At 40.1% G+C, this 26,815-nt stretch overlaps 1 protein-coding gene across 2 annotated transcripts in view; it reads right to left on the minus strand.

The window, feature by feature from the left end:
* Window positions 1–26,815, minus strand: part of Sec24AB (Protein transport protein Sec24AB) — a 48,873-nt gene that overhangs the window by 17,537 nt on the left and 4,521 nt on the right. Inside the window, exons 3-11 of one of the 2 annotated variants that reach the window (XM_068374984.1) lie at window positions 15,776–15,883; window positions 13,915–15,665; window positions 13,292–13,444; window positions 10,497–10,658; window positions 8,691–8,802; window positions 8,059–8,258; window positions 6,348–6,518; window positions 5,263–5,465; window positions 3,381–3,565 (exon numbers count right to left, since the gene is read on the minus strand). In XM_068374984.1, the coding sequence (XP_068231085.1) occupies window positions 3,381–3,565; window positions 5,263–5,465; window positions 6,348–6,518; window positions 8,059–8,258; window positions 8,691–8,802; window positions 10,497–10,658; window positions 13,292–13,444; window positions 13,915–15,665; window positions 15,776–15,883 (3,045 nt within the window). The remainder of the gene's footprint in view (window positions 1–3,380; window positions 3,566–5,262; window positions 5,466–6,347; window positions 6,519–8,058; window positions 8,259–8,690; window positions 8,803–10,496; window positions 10,659–13,291; window positions 13,445–13,914; window positions 15,666–15,775; window positions 15,884–26,815) is intronic. The other variant, XM_068374985.1, reaches the window with a different exon arrangement.

Below are 26,815 nucleotides of genomic sequence, written 5' to 3' on the forward strand. Positions count from 1 at the left end.
TTCCTGTAAACAAACCTCAGAAACGGTTGGGAATCCGGGTGTATAGGAATGTGGAAGTATGCCTCCTGAAGGTCGAGAGAGACCATCCAGTCGCCTTCCATTAATGCTGTCAAGACAGCCTGGTAGACTTCATCGTGAAGTTTGTCTTGACAATGAACACATTGAGCGCACTTGCCTCTTACGTACTCCTGCAGTGAACATGGCTGCCAGATCATTGGAGCCATCCCTGAGGGACTTGTTCCTGCAGAGAACGTGGCTGTCAGATCATTGGAGCCATCCCTGAAAGCCTTGTTTATGCATGACATAATTGTACAGCAAAACTTCAAACGCTCGAAAAAACTCCTAACAGGAGATGGTCTAGCTCTGAAGTCGACCATAAAATCTTGGAGCGTCTCATGGCCAGGCGCCAGGGAGAGTCTATGAGGTTTGAGAAGTCTATCTGGGCAGAGGCAGGAACTCCCAAGCCGAGAACTTCTCCCGTGTCATATCAGACTCTCGCTCTATAAGCCAGCTTAAAAGTAGGGAAAGCAAAGGCTGTCTCCCCCAAACTCCTCCTGGTGATTAACCAGTCGCCTAGCAAACGTAAAGCTCTCTTAGAAGAGCGAGAGAGCACTAGCTTATAAAACAATGGCTTCGAAGAAGCTAGGCCTAGTGTAAACTCTGACGTTTAGGCGAACGAGGAGCAGCAGTTACAGAAGATCCGGACAAAGATCCTTAAAAATCAGCATGATTTATTTCAAGTCCATAGAGGGCTGAGCAGCTTTAGGCTGCTCTCCGTCTGACAGAGTCCTCAAGGGAATATCAGTAGGAGGGGGATCAGCAACTTCCTCATCTGAAGGAACCTTGTCCGACAATTGCCGAGTCTCAAGCAAGGGAGAGACCTGCCGTGGTGGCAATGCTTGACAAGCAGAGTCCACACGCAAAGGAGCAACAGTAGCAGTCAAGGACTCTATGTCATGTAACTGCTTAAAGGACTGACCAGTAACAACAACAGGTGCGGGAGGACGTTCGACGTCAACTCGAGACTGCCTTGACTGCTTAGACTGAGCAGTCAAAACAACTCTTGACTGCGGTGCTTGACGCTCAACGTCAAAACAAGTCAACTATGCTGGTTGGTGAACGTCCTGAATGTCAACAAGAGCAAGCGGCAGCGGCTGAACGTCCACAAGCGGCTGAGAGTCAACACGGGACTGAATCGAGTGAGGCTCTACAAAACACGATTGACGTGACTTTGTAACGTCAATGTCAACAGCGAGCAAAGGCTCGTTTGGGCGGCTGACAGCCAGGATCTCGATCAGCTAAGCGGCGAGGATCATCGTGAACCTGCTCAACAGAATAGTCCTCCATAAGAGAGGCAAGCTTATTCTGCATGTCTTGCCGTACAACCCATTTAGGATCAACGGGAATGGTTGCGGTAAGAGACGAGGGTAACGTCTGTGACTGCAAAACCTTGCCTACAATAAGACTCTCGGAGCCTGTGTTACGCTTTTGTTTAGGCGGCGAGCAGTCTTCCGATGACTGCATAGGGTCAGAGCTGTCCTAATGGTTACAACTAGGACGCTGGACCTGTCCTGAAAGGACTGACTTTCGCTTAAAGGGCCTCGAAACCTTGCTCCACGGTTTCTTACGCGAAAAGCCTTCGGATGACGAGGAGAAAAACGTCTCGCTCGTCTTATGGTAGGGGCGGTGTTGATGAGACACGCCTGAAACCATAGAGGGAACGTCTGTTCGCTGATCAAGTCCTCTCGAACCCATAAGTCGTACGACATTACTTCTCCCCTAGGCTTGGGAGCTTGCAAGAGGTCTCGGACTAGGCGAACGACAGGCACGAACAGACGAACCCTCGGTCGCAACACTGATAACACTTTGCGCAATTATCACTTTATCACTACGATTTTCTGTTTTGCACTTACTTCACTGAAATCGAATCTTTCAACAATACACATTAGGTATGAATAAAACTGATTTCTACCTGAAGCACGCAATTCTACCCTCATCAAAAGGTTATAATTGCGAAATAAGTCGTATAATGTAAGAACATTAATACAAGCAAAAAACAGTAAACATATATTAAGATAAAAAGATCAGTGGCTGGGAAGGAGACTAAACACTAGTTCATTCAAAACTACGTTTTCAATCTCTCACCGTACAGTGCCTTGGGACGAGAATAAAAAAACTAAAAACGTTTTATTCTTTCTCCCCGTACAGAGACTAGGGACGAGAGTATTAACTGACTCGAGAACAACGTTACTCGCTTGGGACGAGAATAAAGATTGGAACGTTCTCTCTTCCTCTCCCCCTCTCCGTCTCTCTCTCTCTCTCTCTTGATTTCGCACCAAAGAGAAAAGCCCACTTACCTTTCGTCAATAAACAGGTTATTTGACCAAAGGAAAAAACCTGAAAGGTTTTTCAATTAACAAGTTCCTTTAAAATAGTATTTAAAACATTTAAGTTTGAAAGAAGAATGAACAAAACGTCAGAATCGATTTACTCTTTCCTGCAAAGTGAAACCGTGATTCTCTCTCTCTCTATCGTAACGATAGAGCGCAAACTGCGTAGCATAAATAAGCTAAACGTTAGTTCATCTTTGAAACAGTACGAAGACTATTCAAAGAAAATCTTTCATAAAATATCTACTAAAAAATATTCACTTGTTCTGTAAAAGTTATTTACGATTAAAAGGGCTCAACGTTGATTAACTTCGGTTTCCAAGTTAGGACCGCCTACTCTCGGATTAGGGGAGGAATAGGTAAGGTCGCATATAAACAAATCATTAAAATTTATCTTGATGTTTATTATAAATGGAAAGCTAATCGAAGAGGCCTAATAAAGGCGGTTGAGATATAAAATATATAGAGGAAAATCTATTATTAACTTTCACTGACTAACAATTTATAACGTGATAAGATAATTGCTAAAAGCCTAAAACACACTTCCGTACTAAGGGAAGGGTCGGCCATTTAAAAGTCAAAGAAAGTCCAAAAAACAATCCAAAGTCATCAAAAATTAAATCTATCCAAAAACGAGTTCAAGATTTAAGTTGAAGATAAAACACCTGCACTGCGAAAGCTCAAACCAAAAGGAAGTACTTCACCAAATATGTTGAGAAAACTCCAGGTTATACAGCGAGTATTGATACGTCTTGTCGTTAAGGCCGACAGAGAAAAATTGGGTCTGTTTACATGTATATGCGGTATCTGGCCGATAGTTGGCGCTAGTGGGCACACCCGCAACCTTCATAGCGATCGCTCGCGAGTTTTTGTGTGTTTTTCTGTCGAGCCGCCGGAGGCTCAGCTATTATATATTCACCGGCTAAGTTAAATATTTAAAAATGTACAAAGCTCAAAATAAAGTTATAATTAAAACATATAAGACCATACCTCTGCTTGATGTGTAGAGAAGAGCTGCTTGGAAACAAGCTGTTCGGATATTATGAAGAGGCTCTTCAATGTTAACCTGCATACCAAAACCAGCATCAGGATTGATGTTTGGCAGCGAGAGAAGATCCGTCGATCGAACGAAGAAATTACCATGGAAATTCGTAATTGCCAGTCCTCTGGTCGCTCTGTTAGAGAAAAGCAATGTACAGCTTTAATAACGGTCATCAGCTCATGGGGGAAAAAAAAAAAATATATTATGAATTCAAGTTTTCTACTCACTACTGTAATTTGCATATTTTTCTGAATTAAACACACAATTTTCTCCACGACAATGTTCCATATATGGTTCACAAAAGATTTTGATGTCAACTTGCTTGCTTAGAAGCACAAAATACTATGTAAAAAACAGCTTTAAAACTATTTTGAAGTGCAATTCTCAATATTATTCAGGAGTCAATATACCAACGACTTAATATATTGTTCACCTAAAGTTTTTATCATATATTGTTCACCTAAAGTTTTTATCAATAATGATACAAGTGCAAATTTTACCATATTTATAAAATAGGATTAGTTACCAAATCATATTTATATTTTCCCCTCACTCGATTTAGGACAATAAATGAGTTCTCTCCATTTTCTTGTCTTGTGAGTTTTGGCTGGGAGATTTTACTAGGTCTGTTTCAAACAATCTACTGTTTTCATTGTGTATGTTTATAATACAAGTATAATTATCTACTAGTTACTTTTTAATGAATCCTTACAATCACTACAAACTAATATACAAACCATAGTTAAAAGAAATTCTAGATGTCGACCATTGCCATATAATAAGAAAAAATACTGGCTAACTAACAATTTACTTTCAACATTGTTTACAAAAGCCTTCGGCAGATTGCAGATTTTGACAAACCCCAGAGTCACATCAAGTATAGTATATAAACAACAATTTCTTTTCTGTTGTTATTCCATTTACTGAAAAATTATAATTTTCCATACCTTGGCTTTGGTCTATGTTTTTGTTATTCTATTCCCTACAAAATTTACTTAAGCCAAACATTGCAATAACTGCTTAATGTTCAAATATACATAAATAACCCTCCTTTTTTTAAATGTTTTTCATTGCTGTATAAATTCATTACTTGATTAATAAACAGTAAAGACCCAAGTAGTGGTCCTGACACTTCTAGCATTCTTTTGTGCCCTCTTCAAATCTACATTTATCTGTGGATGTCTTTCACATGATTGAGTTACAATAATATTGCAGCAATTTTTGCTGAGACAATGGTGTCTTTGTGATTTCTTTAAAAGAGGAACCAGTTCCATATTTTGAAAGGTGCATTACTCGTGGAGCCTTCAGCAATGTGGTTCCTTGTCCCTTTCAAGGATTCTGAATTTGTCTTAGATAACTGCGGTAACCAGAATCATGTTTATGATTATGATTCTACACCTTCCACTGCCATAGATGATGAGAGCTACAGTTAAAGGCTGGCACTTGATTGGCTTTGACCTTGGAAAAAAATCAACTCATTCTAAATGATTGACTGCTCCATGTTCTACACCAGAGCAGTGGATTCACTTGGCAATTGAAACTGCACAGCAGTGGATCCACTTGGTGATTGAAAATGCAGTCACCAAACTCTTTCATAGTCTGATTAGCTTTGTAAACTCCCCCCCGCTACAGCTATAGTCAATAACTAGCACCATGCCAAGGAGACCCAACTAATTTCAAGATAAAACTAAACTACAGCCTAACTATAAAATTTTTTTCAAGAGCTGTACACTCATAAGCATATCTAACATTTCACTATGCAATTCTAGCTTGCACTAATCCTCCAACTGATTCTGTTATCTACAAAATGGCTTATAGCAACTAACATACCTGATTCTCATAACGGCTTCAAAGCCAATTTTACGAGTGATGTATCTAGCAAGACATGATGTGAAAGGTCCTACACTTGTAGGATTTCTCGACACATGGAAGTTGGGGAAATGATGGATACAGCCACCCGAAAACTTGCTCATGCCAGTTAAAGTAGCCATATCAACATATTGTGAGTTCAGTGCAAACATGTCAACAGCAACCTAGAACAAATAGTAAATGATTACATTAGTATCAAAAGAGAAAAGTTAATATTCGATAAAATAAAAGATTACATAAATTAACTTAGCCAATAAGCTATGAAATATTAGTAATTATCCACTAACCATGTTAAAATCTAGACTTGCTGAGAGAGAGAGAGAATAATACTAATCATTAGGATAATGCTACTTTATAAAACACCCACTAACATTTCTCAAACCAAATTAATTTTCAAAAAGATAATGATAAAGCAATGTAAAGTTTAGGTGGTACGACAGTTAGGTGAGAAAAATAAAACAGAAGAGCAAGAAAAGCAATGTCCAAAGGGAAGGGAAGGTTAAAAAATTTCTTGGTACTGTTGGAAAACGTTATAAAACCTAAAATAACATAAAAATACAGCATTTATGCTAAACTTATCTTCCGACTGTGATATTTTTATTCATACAAACCCTTGAATTGTCATATTTACCTGCACACAAATTCCAATCTCACAAAACTTACATGCACAAAGACCTAAAAAAGTTGCACTGTACATGATTCACTCCAACCCTATTAAAGCCTACAATGTATTTTGATTATTTCTTTAATTCAAGTCATATACAGTAATCCTTTGGCTATCATGGGTATTACATTCCAACCTCACAACCGATATGTAAAAAAGCTTTTATAAACCCCCTACTCTCTTATAAACTTTCAGCAAACACACTTCTTAAACAAAAACTTACTTTTACTGAAGACATCCTTACATACCCACTAGGTCCTCAAAATGATTTATAGTAAATGACTGTATAACATTCAGGAATCCCTATTGGCACCCATACACTAAAAACAAAACTAAATGCTTTAATAGTAACACAAATGCATTATTTACTGCAAACTCATACCTGCTGCCCTGAACAATCTAGCGCTAGTTTTTTATAGAAGTCTGTTGCTGGTCCCATATTTTGTATGTCTTTCCCTGCTCGTTGATTGGGATCTTCACGAGACTTCAGTGCACCGGGGCCGAGGGTGGGTAAAGTAGTAGTTATCACAGTAATGCGGCCACCAATCGGACTCTGGAATTCAATTGGAAAATCAAAATATGAAGAAACCTAAGCTTACCTATGGGTATAACTTACATAATTTTTTTATAAAAAAAAGAAGACAAAATACCTGTACTGTATAAACAGGGCTGTGGAGTCAGTACCAAAACCTTCCGACTTGTACCTAAGACTCGAACTCAGTGGACATTTTCAATATTCAATGTTAAACGAAAACAAACCTCAAATTCAATCTTTTTTACTGGCATGAAGTCACTAAACTAAATAAATAAAATCACACATGCAAATATTATAATGATATATTACTGAACTCTTATGGAATTTGATAAAACAAACATTAGTTCTGAAGAACAAAATTGCGTCGGTCAGATCTTTCATTGAAGCCCTTAGCTCTGATCTGATTATTTTCAGTGCAGGAAACTCTTTCAACACTGACTTGTGTGGGTGGCATTGTTGTTAAAGTTCTAGCTACATCATGGATGATGTTTGGATAAGCTGAGATGGCTACTTCTACTGTTACTTTCATAGATTGATCAAACTTTTCTATATCATTCAAAGCATCAGAAAAATATTGTTCTAATTTCCTCATCTTAGTATCTGGTGCATCTTCGCTTTTACGACGCTTAACATGTGTTTGTTCTATTTGATCCAAGTAGGAATCAAAGACTACTTTTGCACCATAAGTGCTTAAGTTTCTTCTGCTCCCGGTTGAGGAGCCTCAGGTTCGTGAATTCCAATTTCTGCTGGTAGCTTTGCCATGCATGTTGCTAGTTCATGGATTGCCTCTTTTCCTTTAGAATTTTGTTTCTGACATGCCCTTTTATGTATCACTCACGCATTCTTATATTCCACCACACTCGCAAAATTTACAATTTTACGCATGGACCATCGACTTACGATAATATACTATATAATTCCCCATATAAATTTGAAAAATATACGATAAATGCACAACTCGCGAGTCCAAGTCAGCTGATTCTGTGAGTGAGTATAGTAGCGGCTTCTCTCAATAGTACGGTGCTTCCCTCAGTCCATCTTTATAAATTTATCTCATCAAACATAATCTAAAACATAATTACCATTGAACGCATGAGTGTTAGAATGTAGTGAACTATTTTGATTGAATCGAAACAATCCCTTCTGATGAAAAGACATGTGTTTGCTAACAAATGCACTCGCTTACATTTTGTTACTGTACACAATCTATCCTTTACTTCCCATTCCAGGGATTGATACAATCATTTTCCCCATTTCCTTTGTGGATATTGTCAATAATTTTTAATTATCTGTGTTATAAAGCAATTCAGATCCAGTCGGAGTCAGGAAAATTTTAGCGACTTGGACTCCTCGACTCCAGCTCTACAGCCCTGTGTATAACAATGACTATACTGTATATTACATCTACTTACAGGCTTATACTTAAGAAAAATTAAAAACTTACAAAAATATTAAAGACAATAAATTCCTTTATAACAATGACAGTGCATTATAACATCTTCTAAGACCTACTATTTGAAAAAAATAAACTAAAATATCCTAAGACTAGGACAATTACCATGAGTTTATATGCAGCCTGTAAAGCTGGACCTAATGCAGACTGGGTTTGGTGGGTGCCACTATGTGCTTCAGGAAGCAAGGTGAGGAATTCCTCAACCAATGAGCGACATTGATCTAGATTTACAAGAAGATCTTCTGGGCAAGGTACGAATGTCTCTTCTATTTCACCAACCTCGAGCATTTGGACACCTTTCTGATCTGAAAGACACATGTATCATTAGGTCTCCTATAAAAACAACAAACTTCATTCATTAATCCTCAACAGTGGTTATTCCTATGATAATTTCTAATTAATTACCATCCTAATGCTATAAAGTTAAGCTTTTCGTGATATGCAATTCCCAAACACTTCAATAAAAATCTTTAATGAATAGTTTAATTCTTAATGAGATTATTCATAAGCAAACCCAATTAATTCCAAATTACCCTTACCACTCAACATGTGCTATATTTAAATCAAATTATGATACATTTGTGAATACACATCAAACAACCCCTAACATTTTATGTGAATATTAAATGGAAAAATGATGGACAAACATTCTTAATTTACTTCATCTATACTGAACACAGTATTAAAAGAGACATTAACTAAATACTGCATATCTTGGAAATTGTGATATTTCTTACCTTCGCCCATTTGATAGAACTGAACTTTACTGGCAAAAGTAATAAAACCTATAAGAGTCCGTCTGTCACCAGGGATTTTATCCAGCTCTGACAGTAATGTATCACATACAATCTGTGGAAGAAAAAGGGATTTGTCAAGATTCTAGCTTTATAAAAGTTACATAAATCCCTCTTTCATCAAAGCTAAATTAAGGGAAGGATAAACCAAACTGTCATACACAGTAGCGAATGTACACTACAGGGTATTAGAAAAATACCTAGGCTGAATTATGTTAAGGACTAAATGTTATCACAGTTGATTCAAGATACTTAAAATTCTTCATCACAACAAAATTATAAGGCTGGTAGCAATTCTAATTCTTGATAAAATAAAACATACTAAAAAATAAAAACTCAAAATTACTGCAGCTGGATCCTTATAGTGCAACTAAGCACCTATGATACTCGATTCAGGACACTGTACAGGGCTCAAGGGTTAAATCTTTATACTATATGGCCTGTATGCATTATCTATTAGTAAATAAAGAATATAACTATAAGCATGTTAAATGGGTGGCCAATTCTCAGTAGGTTGACAACTTTGCTATTTTATTCATTGTATGAGTACAGTACTGCCAAAATCCTACTGTGAGTTTATTCTGCTTTCGCTAATAATCTTCAGTGGTGTAAAACCACCTTATCCATAGCCAATAGGTTCAGAATTCCATAGATAAGATATATAAAATAATATTCTAATGGTATACTTTTTCACTTTTAATTATTTGCAAAGAAATATTAATTACTATAAGGTGTAAAATTCAGCACAGCAGTGAATGTACTGTACTGCATTAATAATAAAGTACATCAAATTCTTATGCAATACTATATTAGACTCCTTTAAAATTCTAGGTGTATTTCTTGATTGTAAATTGACTTTGGAGAAAAACATTTAGTACACTTTTCTTCTTCCTTTGCACAAAAAATTGGTTTATTGAGAAGTACAATAAAAGATTTTCGGTGATCAATCTATTCTGAAGAAATGTTTTAAGTTTCATTCTACTTTGTTTTTAGTATTGTTCTGTATAGTCTTCAACTACTGAATCCTCATCTTAATTTGTTGGACAAAAACTTGCATTGTTAAATTTCTTATTCCTTATATTTACAGTAATTTCTTGCATGTTATTCAGTTATTTCTTTATGCATGTTGCACAAGATTTTTCATAATTCTGACCATCATTTGCATTCAAATCTTCCCAAACTATACCATCCTGTACATGGTAATAAGTATGCAATTAATACCAACCTAACATGGGAACCAATTCTAACCATACATCAAAGTGTGCACACTTAAAATTTTATTACGCAAGACTAAACTCTCTCATTTCTTGTAGAACATTCATCACTGTGGAAGAGTGATTGATTGAATGGGAGGAAGAAAGACTAATCCATCAGGAATTTCAAAAGTTACCAACACAAGCTTAGCATTATATATCGCCAAACCTTCACTTTCATCACTGTAAAAAACACACAAGAAGCATTTACACATTAAGATATTTTTGTCTGTGGGACCCCTAACCAGGATAAATTAGCCAAATAATTCAAGGCACCAAATTATTTCCTATCCATAATCCATATTTAACTAAAATAAGGATAGCTTTTCTTATTCTTCAATATCCAATATTATTTGGATAATTTTCCTAAGAAGTAATACATCCTGCCATGAAATTATTTTCCCTTTGTGCTGCTACAACGGTGTACAAATTTTAGCTTAAGAATCTAATGACTTCATGCTTTCACCAGTTGGTAATTGACTCTTTATACACTAACCTTTAAATACCCTGTATCTATGGCTTGTCGAGAGACATCTAATACCCAAAGATATGTCGCAGGCTGAGGGGGTCTCAACATGTATTCCTGAGGTGCAATGAATTCTATCGTTGCTTCTTTCACTTCTGGCCGTCTTGATGGATCTCCATACGTTCGACTAACCTGAAAAATGCAGTACATATTACAGTAAATTACAATAAATAAAGGTTTGTCAAGAGCCAATGCAGACCTCAGCTATGCACCACTAAAAGATTACAAAGTATCTTTTCTTGAATATGCATAAAGAAAAAATTAAATTTCAATCAAAATTGTTATTTCGATACCCACTTGATGTTCATATTGCTTTGTTCTCAAAAACTCAATATCGATGTTATCCTAAAATAATGTCAATTTCCAGCTTCTCCCTTGCCAACCAAGATGACTTCTGGTTATTGTCAACCTAAACCAGTCTTTACATTGAAATTAATATCCCATCCTTTTGACATTAATTAGTTGGGAGGAGAACATCAGGTGCATATAGAAATAAACTATCAAAATTCAATTAATTTCTATGAGCTTCCTACAATGTTCATATTGCTGCCTCTCACACTAATGGAGATGGGTCAAGAGAGAAAGGAGATAGGAAAGTTAAAGTCCTAAAAAACATTTATACACCATACTTGCCACTTACTTTAGTGCTTAGTCTCCAGTCAACTTCACCAAAAGAGTTGACTAAGGCCTGGATAACTGTCTGCAGAACCTGAAGCCTATCTCTCCCATGTGTTCTTTTGGGATCTAAAGGCTCACTGGTAAGGTGGCTGCAGAGAGAGAAGAAAAAAAAATACCTGGCCTTCCACCTGTTTGGTACTGTCTAGTTTAAGATAGAGATGAAGTATATGACTGCACCCAATCACTAGCCGAGTTAAGCCGCTAGCGGACTTCATCCTGAAAATGGCTTCCACGGTAGGAGCTTCTGGAACTAAAAAAAAAGATGAGTCCCCGTACTAGAATCTTACATCAGAGTCCTCGAAGCATCTTGGAAACAACCCAAAGATGAAGAGGGGTGATGGCTCTGTCACTTACGAGACCTAGTACTAGAGGTATGAGTGAGCTCCTGTACCCCTTCCCTGGGATTTGAGTTATGGTAGTTCTATCCATCCTGAGAAAGTAAAGACATGCACTGCTTTGGAGAGTGAAAGACAGATATAGCCCATACCAAACAATGAGAACAATCATAAGTTCTTCCCTCTGTATCGTTTACTGGGAAAACAAGAGCAGTGAACAACTGAACCCTATATAGAAATGTATTCTCAGTGATGGAATCATTTTCTAAACATAACTTCTCACTTTGTGTACGAGACGAGAATGTACTAGGGTCACTCTCCCGGTACTAAACATCCGTTTTTAGTCTATGCGGGGAGAAAGAGCTCAGGGGAATTCTCATTACTCAGCTGGGTGATGTAGATACGTTCCTGCTAAATACAGTCCCTACCAGGAATAACTGGGGAGAGATACCGAAGAGCATTTAGAGTCTTTGACCTCGTCCTCTCTTGGGAACTGTCTGAAGGAAAAAAAAGAGGTTGGCGCCCTTTTATTGTGATTGAGCATAGAAGACAGTACTAGTAACGTTTGTGTGAACACCCATATCACCTACCGTTCAGAGTTGAGCATGATCTTGGTACACACCAATTCACCCTTATGTTCGTGGGGGGGAGATCATAGTTGACATGTAGATATTTTATGTCAACTATGGGAAGTTCCTCGTACATACCCTATCCCTCGTGAAAAGGTGAAAAAGTACTGGTTCCGAGAGAGGAGTAAAAATGTTTACTACCGTATAGATAATCCTCGGTATGCATTGCGCTCGCACTCTCTATCTCTCTCCCAAAAGAGAGATATTGTCCAAAAAGAGGACAGAAGAGCGAGGCCTTTCATTCCTAACGACAGTTCACTTGGTCGTTTTGGTGATAAAAGAGCATGGGAAGCAATTGTATAAGCACAAGTACCCCGTATATACATATTCTCTGCACGACACTAACGAGAAGACGTCGCTGGATTTCCATGAAGTAATGGCACAATCAAGTAATACATCCTTAGCCTTTCTGGGATCAGGAAGACAATGGAGGAGGGAACGTGAAAACCTGAAGGAAGAAGGGTGGGACACTTCTGCTTCACACTTAGCTATAAAACCTCCTTCCTTCAACGGTGCACATTGATGTTTAAGGATTATAAATCTCCTTAGGAATGCTTTGTTGTTGTCACCAGACTACACAAGTGAGGGAATAAACAGCAAAAAGAACTTATGTTAAATAGGAATAGAAACATGGGTAATGGGAGGCTTGCACAGAAAACCATTACAAAGCTAGTCATGAAGAAACAGCAAATCCATCTCCCTTCGAAATATCCCTTGACGACAACCATCTGCTATGACATTACTGTATATAAAAGAACAAGTTAAGTAAAAAAGCTAGTCAAGGGCATTAAAAGTATGTCCGTTCAATCTGATAGCTCGGTAGCCTGTTGGGTAGGTTGAGTGATTTTGTCTGCAAAACCCTAAGGGGTTCGAAAGTATTTTGCTCAACGTGAAATATACAAAGCAGGCTTACTCACAACATAGGAACTAGGGTTAAAAACATTTTATTTCTCTAATGGAAGTTTCTCAATTTGAATGTTATCTACACAGTATACATTCCTAGTATTATATCTACATAAATGGTAATAACCATAAGTTATTACATACAAAACAAGCAATCAAAGTTGTTTACCAATTCAGAGCAAAGACATTAAGACAGATTTGGATATCCACAATAACTTACTGGATCATACTGGAACTCTTCAGGAAGGTCATTTACTCTGAAGCAAAGGTTGCACTCCCACCGACGTTCACCTTTAAAAACTACAAAGGGGTTGATGTACGTGCGACACGATCGACAACGAACTATGGTATTGCAACTCACGACTGGAAGGTGCTGAAAAGAAATGTTTTAAAACACATCAAACATCATGATACAGATACAATTACCAAACATCGTTATGTACAAGTTGCTGGAGTTGAAAAATAGCACATATTTACCCGAATACTTTAATGCTAAAATAAATAAGATAAAATATCAATATATTTCATCAAAACCCCCTTTTCCTTTACATTACTGACTTTAAATAGAAACAACAACCAACATCAGGATGATCAAAATAATTTCTAAAAATTACACATTAGGATCCTTAAAAATTTGGCTTTTAAGATATCTTAAAAGTGTTTAGCAAAACTTTGAAAATAAAAAAATAAACCCTATAAAAACCCACTCCCGTAAAGACATTTCAACTTAGAACCTCAAGATGTGGATCTAAACTGTTAAACTACTAAAAGTTACATTGGAATGTTTTCATAAATATCTTGAAGCAAAAAGATTTTTTATTACTGACTAAACCAATGACTTACCTCTAAGTCCTTAAATGGATGTATGAGGATGCCAAAGGGAAGCCGAGCTTTTGAAAGAACAGACTTAGACTCTGGCACTTTTGTTAATGTACTTCTAAAGATGTCCGGAGAACAATTCGGAAGATAATCTTGGGCTAGAACAATCATAGGTGGCTTGACACCTTCAGGAGGTAATATCTGGCGCTGCTGCAACAGGTCAATCTGCTGAGTTCCCCATCCTTTACTCCAACCCTCACGTGTTACTGATAATCCACCAAGCTGTTGTGAAAGCTGATTGGTGTTTGGTACACCTCCTGGTGTGTTTGAATATGGAGATGACATTGGTCCTTGATACTGTGGAATACTATTACTTTTAGATACTGGAGGCACTCCATAAGATGGCATGGGTTGACCACTGCCCACGGGCCTTGGAATGTAACCCGTTGGAGGAGGGGGCCTGGACGTTTGGGGAGGTCCCATGGATGTTTGGGGAGGTCCCATGGATGTTGGGGGAGGGCCCATGGATGTTGGGGGAGGGCCCATGGATGTTGGGGGAGGGCCCATGGATGTTGGGGGAGGGCCCATGTACGTTTGGCTTGGACCCATGGATGTTGGGGGCGGACCCATGGATGTTGGGGGAGGGCCCATGGATGTTGGGGGAGGGCCCATGGATGTTGGGGGAGGGCCCATGGATGTTGGGGGAGGGCCCATGGATGTTGGGGGAGGGCCCATGGATGTTGGAGGAGCGCCCATAGAAGTTGGGGGAGCGCCCATGTATGTTGGTTGAGGACCCATGTACGTTTGGCTTGGACCTACAGATGTTGGGGGTGGACCCATGGATGTTGGGGGAGGTCCCATGGATGTTGGGGGATGACCCATGGTTGTGGGAGGGAGGCCCATGGACATTGGGGAAGGACCCATATTAGTAGGGGGGCGACCCATGAAGGTTGGGGGAGGGCCCGTGTTTGTAGGGGGCCGACTCATAGATGCTTGAGGTGGGCCAAATGCAGTTTGGCCTCTGGAAGTGGATGCAGCCATACCAACAGATGAAGGTGGTATTCCCATGGAAGAACCCGTCATGGTCGTAGGTGCCCTAGGAGACCCAAAGTTACTAGGTGAAAATCCAACCCCATGCCCGGGAGCTGAAGTAGCAGGTGGAAGGCCAATGCTGGTGGGGTGGCGAGGCCCTCCACCTGGCGCAGGAGCTGAACCAGGTGTTGGGAATAGATTGGTCACTGGAGCATTAGGAATTGAACCTAGAGGTCTTTGTAAAGAACTGGGTTGATTACTATTATTAACCGATGCACTTGTGTTCACTCCACCAGACTGGGGTACACTTGGCGCTTTTACGTACTGCATGCCACTCACAGGAGGCACTCCAGTCATGGTATCACTCTGCGGTCTAACTAACGGTGAATTACTATATGACAGTGGCACAGAGGTGTTGACACTAACTGAGGGCTGAACATTTTGCGTTACTAAACCACTCGAGGAGGATATACTGCTTGTAACACTACTTGTGGCTTGCACTTGTGCAACTCTATCAACTGACTCACTGCTTGTTTTAGAATTTCTATATAATGGTTCTGATGTTTCAGGCACACTGGCATTAAGGCCATTCACTGGCACATTAGAGTTTGTTCCAGAAATGACCGGCGACGGTATTCTTGGCGATTGCTTTCCACTTCCACAAGTATCCTTGGATGAGCTTGAAGACTCGATAGGAGGTGGCATTAAACTTTCATTCAGGCTAGCGGTAGACCCAGTAGGTGCTGCAATACAAAACATGTTTCAAAAACCTTTTAAAAGTAAGATTTTCCGGTTGTGGGAAAAAAGTATACCAACTACAGGTAAAAAATTATAGCAATTAATAGCCACTTACTCAGGCCTGAGACTGGAGTGGCCTGCATCTCCATGTGATCAAGCTGAGGAGTAGGGATGGGAGAAGGCTGACGAGAAGACCGATTAGATGATCTATTAGAGAGTGATTCTGTGAACAAGCAAAACATAACGTCCAAGAGGGTTAGTAAGGGAGACAAAATTCAATCTAATTAAATTTACATCAAACCAAAGCGTATTAATATTTACACTGTACAGGAATGTTATCATCACATGTATTAGAAAAAGCATGGGAACATAACCTTCAAAACTAAGTTGATAATTCCTACAAAATATCTAGGGAAGAGAATTCAGCTTTTATCAAACTATAAGAAGTCCTATCCTTTTATACTTTCGAAACTCTACCTAACTTTACCCTAGAATAAAAAACAGCATACATACTCAAGTACTGAAAATTACAAAATCTGTGCATAGATTATAATTGCACAGCGCAGTCATCAAAAATGTCCCATTATCATTCTTCATCATTTCTTTCACCAATCTGATGTTCATAGTAATGTTGAAAGTACTTTAGTAAGCTTATCTACAAGGCATCATCCCTAATCAGGAAAACCTATATCAACATCTGATTTTATCAGATTGTCCATGAGCATATGCTATATTTGCACATTTCTGAAACTCTATCGATAAACTCAAACCTAAAGAATCATACAAATAGGTTCTTCATTCACCTGAGTATATTTCTATGGAAAAAAATAAAATTCAATTTGACAGTGGCCACAGACAAACACTGTATAGTGAACTTCAGCTTTGTTGGCCTAGATGCTAAAGACCCTTAACGCCAATGTAAGTAACAGGTGGGTTGATAAGTTTTCATGTCAATTTATTTACACTGAGTTCCCATATGCTGTGAATAAATCAGTGAAATGAACAATGGAAAATGAGCCAATCAGGTATACAGTAATATGAAATACATGCAAGGTATGTGGGTTTGGGGGACTATAAAGTCTTACATTGCTCAAAGCAACAGCATATAGGCAGCAAAGACTTTAAGGCAACTTTGTTGCTATGAAAAGCAAAAAAGAAAAGCAGTTGAAAGAAACCCAGAATAATTTAGAGCTAATAAAATTTGTAAGCTATCGAGGATGAGAGAGAACCCAGGAATGAGGGGGTTTCTAAACTTAAGACAAGACTAGATCTGCAGGGTCTGGCAGACTCTGGTGCTCTTTAAAAGTTATCTTCATTCGGCTCAATGATTGAAACCTTTAGATTGAAACAAGTGGGAATTTTGGGATGTTTGAATTTAATTTAAATTTTAGTTATTTATCTGAGTGACCTTCGTTCGGCTCAACGATTGGCACAGAGGTTAAACTCTACCTTTAGATTGAAACAAGGCAATTTTGGTTAAGTTACAGCAGGGATTTATATAGCTAAAACTTTTTATAAACAAATACATTCATAAATTTAATCAAAATATTGCTATAACCACATATTGACTTCTAATAAATACATGATGAATATCATCAAAGGCACCAACTTTAAATATAGTAAAGCAAAATCTATGAGATCCACAGACATTGAATAAACCATTAGATTTATTATTTTAATGGCCTAGTATACCCAAAAATGCAAAACGTGGAAGATTCAAGTATACGAGACAAAGCATGTAACTGTTACATTAACTTCTTTCATACAGTATAAAGTAGTATATTTACAATGACATACCTTTCAGTATCCATCCAAAGTAAAATATCAGCTGAAATAACTACCATCCAACATACATCACCAATATACGGTATTTGCAAAAATGTTATTTTGATTATAAAATAAATTTTTGAATATACTTACCCGGTGAATATATAGCTGCAACTCTGTTGCTCGACAGACAACTCTACGGAAAAAACTCGCCAGCGATCGCTACACAGGTTGCAGGTGTGCCCAACAGCGCCATCTGTCGACCAGATACCCAGCTCTTATGTAAACAAAGACTCAATTTTCTCCTCGTCCCACTGCGTCTCTATTGGGGAGGAAGGGAGGGTCATTTAATTTATATTCACCGGGTAAGTATATTCAAAAATTTATTTTATAATCAAAATAACATTTTTCAATATTTAACTTAGCCGGTGAATATATAGCTGATTCACACCCAGGATGGTGGGTAGAGACCAGTAATATATGTTTACACTTTTATGAGTTAAGAGTTTTTTATTTCATTTTAGAAGTTATCAAAATAACAAAAACAAAATAAATAGGTACCTGGTAAGGAAGTCGACTTGAACAATTACTCTGCCTTTTAAGTACGTCTTCCTTACGGAGCCTCGCGATCCTCTTAGGATGCTGATCGACCCCTAGGATCTGAAGTATCAAGGGTTGCAACCCATACAACAGGACCTCATCAAACCCCTAATCTAGGCGCTCTCAAGAAATGACTTTGACCACCCGCCAAATCAACCAGGATGCGAAAGGCTTCTTAGCCTTCCGGACAACCCATAAAAAAACAACACTTCAAGAGACAGATTAAAAGGATAAGGAATTAGGGAATTGTAGTGGTTGAGCCCTCACCCACTACTGCACTCGCTGCTACGAATGGTCCCAGTGTGTAGCAGTTCTTGTAAAGAGACTGGACATCTTTCAAGTAAAATGACGCGAACACTGACTTGCTTCTCCAATAGGTTGCGTCCATTATACTTTGCAGAGATATATTTTGCTTAAAGGCCACGGAAGTTGTTATAGCTCTAACTTCGTGCGTCTTCACCTTAAGCAAAGTTCGGTCTTCCTCACTCAGATGTGAATGAGCTTCTCGTATTAACAATCTGATAAAGTCTGACCAAGCATTCTTTGACATAGGCAAGGATGGTTTCTTAACTGAACACCATAAAGCTTCAGATTGGCCTCGTAAAGGTTTAGTACGCTTTAAATAGAACTTAAGAGCTCTAACAGGGCATAAGACTCTTTCTAGTTCATTGCCTACGATCTCCGATAAGCTGGGGATATCGAAAGATTTAGGCCAAGGCCGAGAAGGCAGCTCATTTTTGGCTAGAAAACCAAGTTGCAGCGAACAAGTGGCTTTTTCTGACGAAAATCCGACGTTCTTGCTGAAGGCATGAATCTCACTGACTTTTAGCCGAGGCTAAGCATACCAGGAAAAGAGTCTTAAGAGTGAGATCTTTCAGGGAGGCTGATTGTAACGGCTCCAACCTGTCTGACATGAAGAATCTTAGTACCACGTCTAAATTCCATCCAGGGGTAGCCAAACGACGCTCCTTGGTGGTCTCAAAAGACTTAAGGAGGTCTTGCAGATCTTTATGTTTGGAAAGATCTAAGCCTCTATGCCGGAAGACCGATGCCAACATGCTTCTGTAGCCCTTGATAGTGGGAGCTGAAAGGGATCGTCCGTTTCTCAGGTATAAGAGAAAAACAGCTATTTGAGCTACAGAGGTACTGGTCGAGGATACAGAAACTGACTTGCACCAGTCTCGGAAGACTTCCCACTTCGATTGGTAGACTCTAATGGAAGACGCTCTCCTTGCTCTAGCAATCGCACTGGCTGCTTCCTTCGAAAAGCCTCTAGCTCTCGAGAGTCTTTCGATAGTCTGAAGGCAGTCAGACGAAGAGCGTGGAGGCTTTGGAGTACCTTCTTTACGTGTGGCTGACGTAGAAGGTCTACCCTTAGAGGAAGACTACTGGGAACGTCTACTAACCATCGCAGTATCTCGGTGAACCACTCTCTCGTGGGCCAGAGGGAAGCAACTAACGTCAACCTTGTCCCTTCGTGAGAGGCGAACTTCTGCAGTACCTTGTTGACAATCTTGAATGGTGGGAATGCGTAGAGATCCAGATGTGACCAATCTAGGAGGAAAGCATCTATATGTATTGCTGCTGGGTCCGGGACTGGAGAGCAATAGATTGGAAGCCTCTTGGTCAGCGAGGTTGCAAAGAGATCTATGGATGGTTTACCCTAAGTGGCCCAAAGTCTCTTGCACACATCCTTCACATCCTTGTGGAGGGTCCATTCGGTTGGAATTACTTGACCTTTCCGACTGAGACAATCTGCTATGACGTTCAAGTCGCCTTGGATGAACCTCGTTACTAGGGAGATGTCTTGACCTTTTGACCAGATGAGCAGGTCCCTTGCGATCTCGTACAACGTCAGTGAGTGGGTACCTCCTTGTTTGGAGATGTACGCCAAGGCCGTGGTGTGTCCGAGTTAACTTCCACCACTTTGCCTCGAAGGAGAGACTTGAAGCTTTTCAAGGCCAGATGTACTGCCAACAGCTCCTTGCAGTTGAAATGCATGCTCCTCTGACTCGAGTTCCACAGTCCTGAGCATTCCCGACCGTCTAGTGTCGCGCCCCAGCCCACGTCCGATGCGTCCGAGAAGAGAACGTGGTTGGGAGTCTGAACAGCCAGGGGAAGACCCTCTCTTAGGTTGATATTGTCCTTCCACCAAGTCAGACAAGACTTTATCTTTTCGGAAACCGGGATCGAGACCGCTTCTAGCGTCTTGTCCTTTTTCCAGTGAAAAGCTAGATGGTATGAAGAGGACCGAGGTGTAGTCTTCCTAGTAACACAAATTGTTCCACGGATGACAGCGTCCCTACCAGACTCATCCACAGCCTGACTGAGCAGCGTTCTTTCTTCAGCATCTTCTGGATGGATAGCAGGGCTTGATCTATTCTGGGGGCTGATCGTCTTGTTGTTCAGCAACGTCCTCATCAGAGGGTTCCTCATCCGAAAACTGATGAGGAAACGGCAACGGAGTGGGCAACGTCTGTCTCGCTGAGTCCGGTCGCACTGGTGCATGCGTGACGGAGCCGGACGCAACATCATGGAACTGCTGCACAGTCTGTGAACTGTCAACAACCATGGGTGCGCGAGGAAGCACAGCGTCCACCCGAGACTGTCTAGACCGTCTGGGTTGTGTAGTCAACACCCTACCGGGTTGCTGAGGTTGACGCACTGCGTCAAAACAAGTCACCTCTGCTGGTTGTTAAACGTCCTGAACGTCAACAACCACCTCCGAGCGTCGCTTAACGACAACGTGCGGCTGGCAACCCACACTGGGTCGCATCGGTGGAGGAACCACCTCAACTGGCAGACGCGAGTAGGTTACCTCAGCGTCAACAAGGCGCACAACCGACCGGTTGGAAGGTTGTTGGCCAGAAGGTTCGGTAGCAACCTTCTCCGCATTAAAGTCCTCTATCAAGAACGCAAGCTTGGACTGCATGTCTTGCAGCAAAGCCCATTTAGGGTCTACGGGAGCAGGTGCAGCCACAGACGGGGTTAGCGACTGAGGCGGTACCGCTTTCCATCCCTGAAAGCCTTGTTTATGCATGACATAATTGTACAGCAAAACTTCAAAGGCTCGAAAACAGCTGTGAAGTTGACCTGTAAAAAACTTGGAGCGTCTCCTGGCCAGGCGCCAGGGAGAGTCTACGAGATTTGAGAAGTCTATCTGGGCAGAGGCATGAACTCCCAAGCCGAGAACTTCTCTCGTGTCATATCAGACTCTCGCTCTATAAGCCAGTTTAAAAGAAGGGAAAGCAAAGGCTGTATCCCCCAAACTCCTCCTGGTGAAAAACCAGTCGCCTAGCCAACGTAAAGCTCTCTAGGAGAGCGAGAGAGCACTAGCTTAAAAACAACGGCTTCGAAGTAGCTAGGCCTAGTGTAAGCTCTGACGTTTAGGCGAACGAGGAGCAGCAGTTACAAAAAGATCCGGACAAAGATCCTTAAAAAAAATCATCATGATTTAATTAAAGTCCATAGGGGGCTAAGCAGCTTTAGGCTCCTCTCCATCTGACAGAGTCCTCAAGGGAATATCAGTAGGAGGGGGAACAGCAACTTCCTCATCTACAGGAACCTTGTCCGATAAAAGCTGAGTCTCAAGCAAGGGAGAGACCTACCGTGGTGGCAATGCTTTACAAGCAGAGTCCACACTCACTGGTGCATTAGTAGCGGATCAGAACGCAACGTCATGTAACTGCTTGACAGTCTGTGAACTGTCAACAACTGAACTGTCAACCACAACAGGTGCGTGAGGACGCTTTGACTGCCTAGACTGAGCAGTCAAAACAACTCTAGAATGCAGAGGTTGACGCACAGCGTCAAAACAAGTCAACTCCGATTGTTAGTGAACGTCTTGAACGTCAACAGGAGCATCAGCAAGTGGCCTAACGTCCAAATGCGGCTGAAAAACCACACGAGACCGCATCGAGTGTGGTTCTAAACAACCTGACTGACGTGACTTAGCTACGCCAACGTCAACAGTAAGCACAAAGGAACGTTAGGTTGGCTGAAAGCCAGGATATCGATGAGATAAACGGCTAGACTCAACGGACTAATCGGCAGAATAGTCTTCCATAAGGGAGGCAAGCATATACTGCATGTCTTGCCATACAACCCATTAAGGATCAACGGAAATGGTTGTGGTAAGAGACGAGGGTAACGTATGTGACCGCAACACTTTGCCAACAAAAAAGACTCTCGGAGTCTGTGTTACGCTTTTGTTAGGCGGCGAGCAGTTATCCGATGACTGCATAAGGTCAGAGCTGTCCTAATGGCTGTAACCAGGACGCTGGACCTGTCCTGAAAGGACTGACTTTCGCTTAAGGGCTTCGAAACCTTGTGACAGGTTTCTTATGCGAAAAGCCTTCGGATGACGAGGAGAAACAACGTCTCTCTCGTCTTATGGTAGGGGAGATCTTGGTAAGATACACCCGATACCATAGAGGGAAAACGTCTGTTCGTTGATCAAGGCCTCTCGAACCCATAAGTCGTTTGACATTACTTCTCCCCTGGGCTTGGGAGCATGCAAGAGGTCCCGGACTAGGTGAACGACAGGCACGAACAGACGAACCCTCGGACGCAACACTGTAACACTTTGCGCATATCACTTTATCACTTCGATTTTCTGTTTTGCACTTATTTCACTGAAATCGAAACTTTTACTGATTTCTACCTGAAACACGCAATTCTACCCTTCATTAAAAGGTAGTAATTGCGAAATCAGTCGAATAATGCAAGCTCATTAATACCAGCAAAAAACAGAAAACATATTTTAAGATAAAAAAATCAGTGGCTGGGAAAGAGACTAAACACTAGTTCCTATAAACTACGTTTTCAATCTCTCACCGCACATAGCCTGGGGACGAGAATAAAAAACTAAAAACGTTTTATCCTTCCTCCCCGTACAGAGACTAGGGACGAGAGTAACTCGAGAACAACGTTACCCGCTTGAACGGAACGTTTTCTCTCCTCTCTCTCCCTCCGTCTCTATCTCTCTCTCTCTTTCTCTCTTGATTTCGCACCTAAGAGAAGAGCCCAATTATATTTCGTCAAAAAAACATGTTATTTGACTAAAGGAAAAAACAAAGGTTTTTCAATTAAAAAGTTCCTTTAAAATAGAATTTAAAACATTTAAGCTAAGAAAGAAGGAACAAAACGTCAGAATCGATTTACTCTTACTGCAAAGTGAAACCATGATACACTTTCTCTCTATCGTAACGATAGAGCGCATGTTGAACGTCCTGAACGTCAACAACTGCGTAGCATAAATAAACTAAACGTTAGTTCATCTTTGAAAACAGTACGAAGACTATCAAAGAAATTCTTTCATAAAATATTACATTTAAAAAGTTTTAAATCCTTAGCTCTTTAAAAGCTAATTACGATATAAAGGGCTCAACGTTGATTAACTTCGGTTTCCAAGTTAGGACCGCCTACTCTCAGGAAAGGTCGCATATAAACAAAACATTAAAATTTATTTTTATATGTTTATAATAAATGGAAAGTTAATCGAAGAGGCCTAATAAAGGCGGAGAGATATAAAATATATAGAGGAAAATCTATAAATAATTTATAACGTGATAAGATAATTACTAAAAGCCTAAACACACTTCCGTCTAAGGGAAGGGTCGGCCATTTAAAAGTGAAAGAAAGTCCATACTCTCTTTATCACCATAATTAAATCTATCCAAAACGAGTTCAAGATTTAAGATGAAGATAAAACACCTGCATTGCGAAAGCTCAAAACTAGAATATAGTACTTCACCAAATAGATGTGAAAAACTCCAGTTTAGCAACAGCGAGTAAAGTACGTCTTGTCGACACCTCGACAGAGAGAAAATTGAGTCTTTGTTTACATGAGAGCTGGGTATCTGGTCGACAGATGGCGCTGTTGGGCACACCCGCAACCGTGTAGCGATCGCTAGCGAGTTTTTTCCGTAGAGTTGTCTGTCGAGCAACAGAGTTGCAGCTATATATTCACCGGCTAAGTTAAATATTGAAAATTCAATATTCAACAAAATAAGGTGGAAAGAATGACACAAAAATTAGTAAATGTTGGAGAAACATGCAATGAGAAAGGCACTAGTGAGAAGATAACTACACTAACAAGTTTTACATAAAAAGTCATTTGTGGTATTAGCCATGAGGAGCAGATTTAAAGTAATGAAATTTGATACTGTACATAGCTTAAAAAAAGATGGTTGAATAATAGAAATAAGATTAGGCAATCCTGTGTTAGATATAAAATTTCAAGTCTTCTAACAGCCAAACAAAAGAATAGCATTCATGTTATAACTACAATGGATCTGAAATGCAACATTGATTAATATAAATTCTAAAAGTAATTTTTATTTTTCCTAGTTATACCATTTAAAATAGGGAAATGTTTTCGGCAGAGCTGGAATGGCCGTTGAAACAGTTATCATTATTAATTGCTAAGCTACAACCGTAGTTGGAAAAGCAGAATGCTATAATCTATGACCAGGGGCTCCAACAGGGAAAATAGCCCAGTGAAGAAAGGAAACGAGGAAACAAGGAAAAATAGAATATTTCAAGAACAGTAACAACATTAAAATAAATATCTCCTAATGAATTAATAAAAGCTTTCACAAAACACGAGGAAGGGAAATATGATAAAATACCATGCCCGAGTGTACCCTCAAATAACAGAACTCTAACCCAAGACAGTGGAAGACCATGGTACAGAGGCTATGGCACTATCCAAGACTAGAGAACAATGGTTTGATTTTGGAGTGTTGTTCTCCTAGAACTGCTTACCATAGCTTAAGAGTCTCTCCTACCCTTACAAAGAAGAAAGTGGCCACTGAATAATTACAGTGCAGTAACCCCTTGGCTGAAGAAGAATTGTTTGGTGTTGTCAGCTGTATGAGGATAGAGGAGAATATGTAAAGAATAGGCCAGACTATTCAGTATGTGTGTGTTTGTAGGCAAAGGGAAAATGAACTGTAACCAGAGAGATGGATCCAATATAGTACTGCCTAGCCAATCAAAGTACCCAGTAACACTCTAGCGGTAATATCTCAACGGGTGGTTAGTGCCCTGGCCAACCTAATACCTATAGAACAAGGTAGTTAAAGGTAGGTGGTGAGCACAGGAAAGTAGTAAGGCCACCCACCGGGTAAAGACTTCTTTTGACATTCAGCTCAGGACTGAAGAGGGATGGTTGAGCTGGGAAGTTTGGGACTCAGGTTTATATGGAGAAGAGAAATACAAACTGCTTTTAAAATCTGTTAATTGATCCTATGCATATACTGTAAAAACCTTTCGTCCTTTTAAAATAGGAAACCCACTAATTGATTAGTAGGAAGTCCCCCTATAATAAACAATTTTTTTTTGCCCCCCTGGAAATGTCATCTGTCTTATCTCATATGGAACCAAAAGAAATTGTACCAGCAACACCCTTTCATAGAGATGAATAGGCTGATAGGATCTGGGGTGTACTAAAGATTGGTACGTAGTCAAGTCAGAGTAAGGGTTCGATTGCTTCACCCAAGAGAGGTGAAGGAAAGATAAAGAAGAAAGTCATAACTTATTTCATTCCAAATTTGCACAGACCTGTTACCAATGAATAAAGTATCAAGGGACTTATGGGTATACTCCCAAGGAGGAGAGGAGAGGTCTACTCCCTTCAGTCGAAAGACCGTACTCAAGGTCGACTAGTAGCCTTTGACAGCTGCGACCGATAGGTACTTCTTTCAGCGAAGGAAGACTAAGAAATCTGTGATCTGCACAAGAAATGCTCCGATTGGAGAAGTATCCCTTCTACGAATTGAATTGCAGAAGATCCCCCACTTTCTCTGGCAGACAGTTGCAGAGGACCAGCACAGGTATCAATCAGTGTAGTACCTTGTGGAAAGATGACCACTCGGATGAGATGCTGGATAGTCTCCAACCATAAAGTTCCAGTGATTTCATAGATTGGTGGTATCTCTGAAGATGTGACCAATAGAAAGGTGTGGACCTTTATGGTAGTCCCCTTGGGGTCTTGACTAAATTAGAAAGTGCTACCAGATTGGGTTACCACTTGGCTTGTGCCATCTGGGAGCCACCAGGGTCATACTGAGGCCTGGCATAATTAACCCTGTAGATCAGCGTCCAGATCAGGTTGAATGGAGAAAAGGCATAGGTATCCAGGTGACCCCATAGGTGTTGGATGGCATCTTCGAACACAGGCTTTGGGTATGGAACGGGAGAACAAAACTTGTGGAGTTTCCTGTTCAGCTGTGTGGCGAGCAGTCCCCGGAGATCCCTACACAGCATACAACCTGTCCCTGGTGACTGAGTGAGTGCTAGTACAGTCCTCTGGCCTGGAATGTACTGTACTCGGCTGACAAAGCTACCTAAATGTGCCTCTACTATGTCTACTTGCAACACTACCGAGTGCTTCCTAAAACACTATTTAAACATTTTCAGAGTTAGAAATGTGGCTTGCATTTTTAGCACAATGTGCAAATGCTTTATAACTTCTGACCACACCCCATAGATAAAGAGATCACCAAAGTGTATGTCCAAACCATCCTTTGAAGCATCTCGGAGCAACTAATGTCTGGAGGTGGGGAATTGAGTGGAACTATGCTGGTGAGGTTTCCCCACTGCCAAGCCTCGTATCCAAAAAGAACAAGAAGATTTGGGTGATCACAGTAGGCTAACTAGTTATCCTTCTTAGATCACTAATGGAATCTCTGACAAAGGCACTCATGTGGAATGAGCTTCTCCAGCAATGAAGATTAGTCTAGAAAACTCTGTCAACAGCAAGCTGGGAGCATTATCTTGAACA

The sequence above is a fragment of the Palaemon carinicauda genome, chromosome 6 (assembly GCF_036898095.1).
Source record: "Palaemon carinicauda isolate YSFRI2023 chromosome 6, ASM3689809v2, whole genome shotgun sequence".
In the NCBI taxonomy this organism is placed as follows: Eukaryota; Metazoa; Arthropoda; class Malacostraca; order Decapoda; family Palaemonidae; genus Palaemon; species Palaemon carinicauda.